This window comes from Sinocyclocheilus rhinocerous, unplaced genomic scaffold, assembly GCF_001515625.1.
Source record: "Sinocyclocheilus rhinocerous isolate Xijiao unplaced genomic scaffold, SAMN03320098_v1.1 scaffold2277, whole genome shotgun sequence".
In the NCBI taxonomy this organism is placed as follows: domain Eukaryota; kingdom Metazoa; phylum Chordata; class Actinopteri; order Cypriniformes; family Cyprinidae; genus Sinocyclocheilus; species Sinocyclocheilus rhinocerous.
This window is the reverse complement of record NW_015642816.1, coordinates 985,101-994,981: the sequence shown is the minus strand read 5'-3', so window position 1 is coordinate 994,981 and position 9,881 is coordinate 985,101. Positions and strand designations below refer to the sequence as shown.

The following is a 9,881-nucleotide window of genomic DNA, read 5'->3' as shown; positions in this document are numbered from 1 at the left end:
AATGCAAAACTTACAAAATGCAATGGTGTCACTGTATAGATCACACATTTTAAAGGGATAGTTCAACCAAAAATTAGATTTCTGGCGTCATTTACTCATCTTCATTTTATTTTAAACCTGTATATCTTTGCTTTCATCTGTGAAAAGCATATTAAAGCAACATGAGTATGCACTTGAATGTGTTAAGTAAGTATTCATGTTTGTACTGTACACTTGGATTTCCACAGCTTCATTACCACAGTCTTATGATTAAGGAAAGTGTTGTTCAATAGCATTCAGAACAGCTATTCTGAATAACTAGCATGATATATTGTTTGTACTTGATGAATTGTTTGGTCTCTGCTCCCACAGGAGCGTGTGGTAGTAGAAAATGAGCACTGGTTGGTGGTGGTGCCATATTGGGCGACTTGGCCATTTCAGACACTGCTGTTGCCACGACGACATGTCCTCCGTCTCCCTGACCTCACGGCCCAAGAGAGAGACAGTAAGACTTTGTGTTTACATTATTATTATTATTATTATTATTATTATTATTATTATTAATAAATGTTTGTGGCAATATGTGAATATGTGGCATATTATGTTGCAGTTTATCAAAATTATACTGTGCTTCTGCAAAGTTGAAAATAATTATTGCTTGTTTGTTTGTTTATTAATTAATTCATACATTCTAGTTATATATAAGTTACGAAGTATATACAGTGGGTACGGAAAGTATTCAGACCCCCTTATTTTAGCAAATGGCTGCAATATAACAAAGAGTGAAAAATTTAAGGGGGTCTGAATACTTTCCGTACCCACTGTATATCATTTATGTATTTATATATTATGTATTTATATGTACATTTATACCATTTTTATATTATATAATTGTATTATTGTATAATTATTTACACACACACACACACACACACTCTTATATTTTTTTATATTTTTTTAGAGAGAGAGAGGTATATACAAATTTTTTTGTGACGAGTGACTTGACCTTTAATAAAAAATGTTTCATTTATTATTTTTTATTTATTTATTTACTTACTTAGCTACACCTGCCAATGGTGAAAAGTTTAATTTATTTTAAATAAATAAATACATACATACATACATACATACATACATACTTTGAGCCGGTAATTGGTCTCATATTGTTCTGCAGTACATGTATGTATAAATCTCAATAGCACAAAAAAAGCAAAAGATATCACAGTTCAGCTAAATTTATTGTGTTACTTTTACCTTTGGCTGTGACTTTATCATTCCATTTGGACTGAATTATGAGGATGTTTTCCCCCTCACAGTCAAATTTATTTTTACGCTGTAAATTCTGTCAGTCACGAAAAGAGCCGCGGGAGAGAGCTCACTTTTATAAACTCCCTTTGGTTTGCCGTCTGTGCTTAACATTTCTGTCTGAACCTTTAAAGACACCTCGCTGTATCTCTTCCTCACGACTGCTTTGACAAAATATCTTCTTAAAACCTCACGTCTTCTTGTCACATCGCCAGTGGCCGTTTCCCGTGTCAAACTTGACACACACGTAGACACACACTCATACACACCTCCGCACTTCTCAGTTGTTATTAAAGTTGCCCTGTCAGTGCCAGAAAAAGTAAAGGAGAGGCTTTCGAAGTGAAGCTGTGACACCAGATAAACATTCACCTCCTGGATACGCGTCTCTCACGCTCGCAGGCTTAGTTCTGACAGACTTAATCCAGTATGTAAATAAACGTCAGGGAAATTACCGAGCTGGTCAGCCGTTGTCAGAAAGAGCGGTGGGGAACTACACTAGATCACAACCCGCTTTGAGCCTGCCAATTATAGAGGCCATCACCCAGTCGACATTCTAACGCTTTGAGCCTCGAGGGCTGTTGTTTGTTTTTGTGATAAAGCGCTGTTTTGAGTTGTAGTTTGACTGCTTGATGACACATGTTGATGCTATTGTGGCATCTTCTTTCTTTGGAGAATTTATTGCCTTTTATGTTTGCGGAGATAATAAACCCGAGCGCTAATCCAATTTCGTGAATATACCACTTCGAATCGCAGTGCTTAATGTATACATCGTGCTAGAATGCTAGCAACAGTCCAATGGTGATCTAAAGGATGCTTGTCTTTTTAAATATTCATGAGTTTTATAGAAACTTTCACAGACTGTGTGTTGGTTTCAGTGTTTGAAGGAAACATGAAGAGACGACAAATGCGCTAACTGGATTAGCAAAAAACGTGATCCACTTTGCAGCACATTCTGGTCAATCTATGACATAAAACAACCAACCATAGATGTTTTTATTTATCATTAAGGGTACTTTTTTATCTGAAATAGTTGATACCATAATAATCTCTTAAATAAAAGAAGTGTGCTTAATTGTACTGAATGTGCACTTATCTAACTATTAACTGACACCCACCCTTTTTGAGCATAGATGTGAAAATCTGAATTTGGTTGTAATTCACAAACGCTTTGGACCTAAGGTTGGTCTCATTTTAAAGAAGACAAGCAGATTATCGCTGAAGTGAAAGCATAAAAAAAAAAATCAAAGTGTAAAGTTACAGAAGTTTGAGTTTACTGTAAAGAAAATGTACTACATTAAAAATTTTAATTTTATATAAAATAAATATTTAACAAAATATTTTGCAATCTAATACTGTTATAAAATCAAAGCCATATGTCTAACAAAGTTACGTTCCAAATTTGAAGTCGATATCACAAAAATTGAGGGTCCTGTGAAATTTTATTTAGGTGCTATACAAAAAAAAAAGCCACTGGGTGACACCCAAACTCTATTGAATTATATTAATACATTTCCCTGTTGACAAATTTGTAAATTTCTATCAGAATATTACTTCCATCACAAAATAATGGGAAAACTGGGACTCACACCTTTTGAACGATATGTGTTTTGTCAAGATTAGAAAACGTTTTGATTATAAAATATTGTAGTCAAATTTGTAATATGACACTTGTCACCGCCCACTAGGGGGAGGAGCTTTTAAAAGGATTTAAAGTACCATTTCCATGGTAACGCAATGTCTGACATTTAACAAGTTAAAGTACATTTTTACATAAAAAACATGTACTTAAGTGGGTCAATAAAACACTCTAAAGTTCAGCTAACTGCATTTATTATAAATTTGAACTATAATACATTTACATTTATTTGCACTTAACATGATTACTGAAATAAATGAACTTTTCCACGACATTCTAATTTATTGAGATGCACCTGTAAGTGTCTGAAATCATTACATTGATTCACATGTTCTCACAAGCATATTCTTTTAAAGTATATTGTTTATGTAATAAGTACTATTTAAAAAAAATATATACTGAAGTGTACTTCTTTTTCTCAAGGGAGACAAATTGTGGGGGAAAATGTATATGTTGGTTCATAACTGTATAGAAAGCAGTTTAGAAAGAGTTTTTTTTTTTCAAGAAAATAACTATTTCAAATGTGAAAGCCAATAAATGTCTTGATCAATGACACAAAAGTGATAGTTCATAGATAAACTATACTGACCATTGCATTCAACAATCTTCTGTCAGCGTCAGTAGGCCTACATTTGATAACTGTGCTGGTCCCTGTTGAAAATTTCATAATTTGCACAGAGACCATTTGCTCACTCTTTCTGATATGCACATAAAAATGCATCAATCATGCAGATGAACAGTCTAATGTATAATGTAGATGAAAATAGGCCTCATCAGCTCTTGTTTAACATGGAGATTGGGAAATTGTTTCGAATTGTCTGTGAGCTGTGACGCTCCCCCATTGTTCCAGTCGAGGAGTCTGCCTAAGGATCACAGACTTCCAGCGGAGCATGGAATCTATTTTATCGGCTGACAAACCAAACATTTCCCTGAGTAAGTGCCTGGGCTCTCAGCAGTTTTTGGCCAACTCTTTCAGACTTTTTCAGACCAAGAGGCTTAATTTGAATGCATGTTACTCATTATTGCTTAGTTAATACACACTTTCTTATCTGACAATAACAAAAGGTGTTTTCATGCTTGACTTGTTTCCAGAGAGTCATCCATAAGAATTAAACTTACATGTGTACTCTGAAGATGAACTCGGCACATGGTCTGAAGATGGTTGGCTTTGTGTTTACAACAATTTTGGGTGTTACATGCAGTGATGCAGCAGATTACTGCAATATGCCGTACTTCACTAGGACTGTACAGCATCACTGATCCACTCTGACATGAATTGGCTCTTAAGAAATGTTGAATGTGGGCTTGAATACATCGCACCTTTGAAATATGTTTGGTTGAAACCCTATCCTATATAATTTGATCATAATTTTATAAATAACTGCTGCCACAATTGCAAGAACTTGTAGGTGGTTCCTGAACAAGATGCAGTTATTTTGTGATAAAAAACAAAAAAACAACAACATGTGAATTCACCCCGTATTGTGAATGGAAAATATTTTTTTTTATTTATTTTTTTTAAGTTGTTTTATTTTTTTCAAAATTATTTTTTTTCTCCCCGGATTCCGATTTAATGGTTAAATTAAATATTAGTAATCAATAAGCATGTCTAATTTGAAATACTGAAACTTTTATAACAACAATGTAACAACAATGTATTAAAAGTTAAAAACAATGACATTTAAATGAAAATTTTTAAAAGCCCTATGAAGCCTATGAATGTTATTTTTTATTTTTATTTTTTTGCCTAATTCCATTTTATTTTCCCAAATTCAGTTTTTTTCCCCCTCATTCTATCATTTCTGGATTCTGTTTTAATGGATTAATTACATTTTAATTATCAAAAGGCATGTCTAATCAATTGAATTTATAAAACGTTAACCCTTTAAAGATGTATTTTAATTTTTGCAATAATGGAGCCCTATGAATTGTTTTATCTTTTCAAAAATTCTGTGCCGTCTGTTTTTTTGTCTGTCAGTCTTTTCTGGATTTTTAAAATTAATTTAATACAAAAATCTATTATCAAAAACAGTGCCCATCAAATGAAAGCCTGAAACATAATAATTTAATTAATCTTTTAATCAAATAAAAATTTAACAATTTATTTATATTTTTTCTGGCAAACAAAGTGCAGCACAACAGAGCTTTACTGTTAAAATGAATGTAAGAACAATTGTGTGATATTCCTTAAATACAATTGTAATAATTAATTTTTTTATTACTTTGAGAAGTACTTTCTACTGTAAAATAGTAATAAATTTGTCACAATTAAAGTTAAATTTACAAAAATATTTGAATAACTGACAAAAACACCATTCACACAGAGACATACAGAACATTGCAGACTTAATATTTTAATAGTAGTCTTTTTATGCTTTAATATTCACAGACACTAGCATAACAGAAAACACCATATTGCAATTTGATTCAGTGTACAGCTCTACTTTTATATTTATTCACCCAAAATTTGACAAATTCTGTGACATTTTCCGTTTTTGTGTCTGGATTCTGTGATTCCATCTGTGTTCTGCATCGCTGGTCACTGGTCACAACCACAAAGAACCAAAATGATCAGCGGTTTTCAAACGTTTTGGACCTGTATCCTTTGGGTTGAAAACAGATATCTGTGACTACTAAACCACATCATGCCATAAAGGTGCAACTACCCAAATGCAGCATCTTGAGAATAAATATTGTCAAACTTTGGTTTCTTTTAACTTGTTAAACCAAGAAGTGTGATGTTGTTTTTTGGCTCAGCTGTTCCACTATCAAAGTTTATTAAATCTAAGCCCTGATTTTACTGTCATTATTTTTTAAATTACAAAGGCAGCTGTTGTTTTCCTGGGAAAAACAAGCTTGTATTCACCAGCATGTCTTGAAATCATAAATCCCTCTTGAAGGACAAATGCATTTTACTGACTGGAGCGGTCAAAAGGTTGCTTCTTTCTGAAACGATACATGTTGTCATTTCATTTAGCAAGGGAGACGCAAACCATCCATCTTAGTTTTGGTGGCTATGTGTGTGAGTCTAGGTTTGTTTGGCTGAAAAACAAAATGAATGCACCTCCTGGCCATGAAAGGTGCTCGGGTGAAGTGCATGGCGTCTGTAATGAAACCAGGCTGGATAAAACCCAAGCAATATTGGTGGAAAATTGAAGTCAGTTCTTCCCAGTTGAACCTCTCTTTCCTTTCCCGCAGGTCTGGCATCCATAATGAAAAGACTCCTGACGAAATATGACAACCTCTTTGAGGTCTCCTTCCCCTATTCAATGGGATGGCACGGTAAGAGAATGCATCTGATATTACAATCATAGAGGAGAAGTGGAGGAAAATCAGCAATGAGCCTTTTCCCCCACATACAGGAGGTGTTGCCACTCGTCTTGTTTCTATGGAGAACAATAAAAAGGAGGCAGGGAAAGATGCTCCCTTCCTTTTTTATTGCCCTCTGCTCAGTAACTTGTGTCATTGTCTACGGTTCAGTGTTGCATGTCAGCTGTGCAAAACGGTTCGAGAATGGATGTTAAAATGACTCGTGGCCTCAAGTAAAACTGTCGAGGTGTTTGACAAATTGCTTGCGGATTAAGCTCTCTGATGGCTCTTTACTCAATAGTGCAAAAATGCTTTAAATATTTTTTCCTTGATAATGGGAAATGCGGGCTTGACTCATCAGAGGCTGATGAAATATTCATAAGCAATATTACTCTCTGGGTGATTACTGTTGTATGCTCTTCTCAAAACGCTGCTGTGAATGTAAACTCACAGATATGCTGGAGGGTGTGACTGAAGTACACATACTGAAGAAGCTTATTCAGGATAGAAATGAAAAGACTCCTGACGAAATATGACAACCTCTTTGAGGTCTCCTTCCCCTATTCAATGGGATGGCACGGTAAGAGAATGCATCTGATATTACAATCATAGAGGAGAAGTGGAGGAAAATCAGCAATGAGCCTTTTCCCCCACATACAGGAGGTGTTGCCACTCGTCTTGTTTCTATGGAGAACAATAAAAAGGAGGCAGGGAAAGATGCTCCCTTCCTTTTTTATTGCCCTCTGCTCAGTAACTTGTGTCATTGTCTACGGTTCAGTGTTGCATGTCAGCTGTGCAAAACGGTTCGAGAATGGATGTTAAAATGACTCGTGGCCTCAAGTAAAACTGTCGAGGTGTTTGACAAATTGCTTGCGGATTAAGCTCTCTGATGGCTCTTTACTCAATAGTGCAAAAATGCTTTAAATATTTTTTCCTTGATAATGGGAAATGCGGGCTTGACTCATCAGAGGCTGATGAATTATTCATAAGCAATATTACTCTCTGGGTGATTACTGTTGTATGCTCTTCTCAAAACGCTGCTGTGAATGTAAACTCACAGATATGCTGGAGGGTGTGACTGAAGTACACATACTGAAGAAGCTTATTCAGGATAGATAGATAGATAGATAGATAGATAGATGGATGGGCAGATAGATAGACAGACAGACAGACAGACAGACAGACAGACAGACAGACAGATAATCACTGGGTCAACTATCCATATATTGTTATAAATCTGAATAAATAAATGTTAATCCTGAATGGACAGCTGAAAAATTGTGAAAACTGGAATATGTAGTCATCAGTCTGAATATAATACACTGCATATATATTCCCATCATGCCACACACGTTCACTGTCAAAGAGTCGCTCGTGGTGAAGCATCGCTGCATGCCTGTTGAAACAATGTTAGCAGAGAATGATTGACACGTTATGCTGCGCTCTAGACCCTGGACGTCCTTCTCAGAGCTGCGGCCGAGAGTCTGCCACGGGACGCGGCGCAGAGCCCAATTTCATCTCCAGTCCCGTTATGGCCTCAGCCGACCGACCGCTGCACACTCAGATGATTCTCATAGTCTGTTACTGTCAGGCCACAAATCTGACACTTGTCGCCCGTAAACCTGCGAATCTCTGACCTATTGCAATGCAAGGTATAGCGCTGAGCATTTCCCAGCATGCTCTGTCTTGAATTGACTCAGCCATCATCGGTTTCTATGGAACGGCTTAATGAAACCGATTTTCTGCCATCCTCTCTTGCGCCTCCATGGATTACAACTTACACTTAATGCCCACAATGTTCATTATTTGATGATGATATAATCACTGGTGCTCTGCTGGATTGATTACATCACTGACGTGCACGGCTGTTGTTTTACCCAGAGTGCATCAGCAGCGAGAGCATCCATCATGTAAATGATTCATTCGCTTCATTTGGCTCGCATTTGCCAGGCAGCCGAGCGTCCGCGAGCTTCCACCGCGCTGTTACAATTAGTGATGTGTGAATTTAAAAGGGAAGAGAGAGATAACGAGATGCTTCTGCCATCAGTGAATATGTAAAAGGACTTTGTTAACACGGTCCGAGACCTGAGACCTCACACACTGGTCCAGTCAATTAATGTGCAGTTTGACTACCTTTTCTGTGCTGGAAATGTAAAGTGCAGTAGTGTTGGATAGTTTGAATTTAGGCTTATAATTAAAAGAGTTCTGCCAAAAAAAAATAAAAAAAATCTGCTGTGTAGCAGGAAAATAGTGCAAGTAGGAGGAAAATTACTTCTTCTGGGTTGTTCTGATTAACACCTCGGCACTGAACTACACATTTTTATGTTTAATGTCATACCAAAAAATACTATTTCTGCTTCTGGATGGGTTTTTATTTTACCCCCTACTTTTTACCATGCCTTCATAATTTTTTTTTGTTGCTATTTTTGATCCATTTTTAAGGGATAGTTCACCAAAAAATAAAACATTTGTCATATATATATATACATGGGTGACATTGGGGGGGGCAAAGGGGGGCAATTGTTAGTCATGGCATCCCTGATGTCGGCCCCGCTGCAATTGGAGCGCTTAGCCAAGCGCTAAATACCCTCAACGTGTTTTTGCAGCGTTAAGCAATGTAACCAATCACAGACATACTTTTTACTTTTACTTTTACTTTTAGTCATTTAGCAGACGCTTTTATCCAAAGCGACTTACAAATAACATATCTGTTGATTTCTTAAACGCAATGGCCAATCAGAAATGTTTTGTCAGAATTCACTCACCGCTGAAAGCGCCGCAGTTTTTAAGTTCAGTTTTGCATGCTCGTGAATCATCTCATGACTAAGTGCAGACGCGATGTAAATAAGAGATTCATTGTGCAGTTTAGAGAGCTTCATTGATTATAACGGAACTTTGTAAGATCGCGATGAACGAAGTGGAGTGAAGCTTTAGTGATAAAGGGAGCGCGCTTTGCACACTTTCTAGGGTATATAATCCATTCAGAATTTGTATGAAACTTTCGTTTTTCGGACATATAGGCCTAGGCTACACCCTGCAAAGTTTCGGGAATGACATCCGCATATTTATGCGGGATTCACTCGAAATAGCAGTGATTGGCAATGGACGGAACATAAAATATGTTGATTTAATTCTGGAACCGGTCCTGGCCAAACCTCCACAGCGTGCTTCCTGAGCGAGATCTAATTCACGGACCAAAAGCGTGTGTAAACTATATTGAGATCGGGACATATCAACCAGTAATTTCATTTCATTTCTAGTAACAGACGGTAGAAAGATCAGCAATGAATGGTATGCGATTTATGACAGAATATAGTCCCACAACTGATCGTTTATTTTTTCCTCACGCGTCTCGCTTTTGGTAACAACGATTCAAAACGAAAACATTTCGAGTGACACGGGAAGAAGACACGGAAAACTTCAGTGAACATCAGAAAAGCAGCGTGCACACTTCTGGTTAAAAATGAAAGGCCATCAACTGACAAACGGGAAGCATCACCATTTAAGTCAGCAGCAAGAGCCAAAGCTAGTCCACAGTTTACTAAACGATGGCAACCTCTTAAGTTATTCTTCACTGTGTTGGATTGACTGCTTTGATGCTTTGCAATACGGTAGGGCATTGTTTTGATGCTTACATCCGAAAAAAAAATTT

General features: G+C 36.5%; 2 protein-coding genes across 2 annotated transcripts in view; both read left to right on the top strand.

Annotated features, from left to right (window-relative positions):
* Nucleotides 1-351: 351 nt before the first annotated feature.
* LOC107756532 (galactose-1-phosphate uridylyltransferase-like) lies at nucleotides 352-6,449 on the top strand (the record flags this gene model as incomplete). Its single annotated transcript, XM_016573684.1, has 3 exons — nucleotides 352-484; nucleotides 6,119-6,202; nucleotides 6,283-6,449. Coding segments are annotated over 3 exons (384 nt in total), but the record flags the coding sequence as incomplete, so codon positions are not given.
* Nucleotides 6,450-6,744: 295 nt separating this feature from the next.
* The window catches only part of LOC107756536 (galactose-1-phosphate uridylyltransferase-like), a 47,885-nt gene continuing 44,748 nt past the window's right edge, over nucleotides 6,745-9,881 (top strand). The window contains exon 1 of the mRNA XM_016573691.1: nucleotides 6,745-6,809. Coding sequence (XP_016429177.1) covers nucleotides 6,797-6,809 — 13 coding nt within the window. The 5' untranslated portion in view covers nucleotides 6,745-6,796. The remainder of the gene's footprint in view (nucleotides 6,810-9,881) is intronic.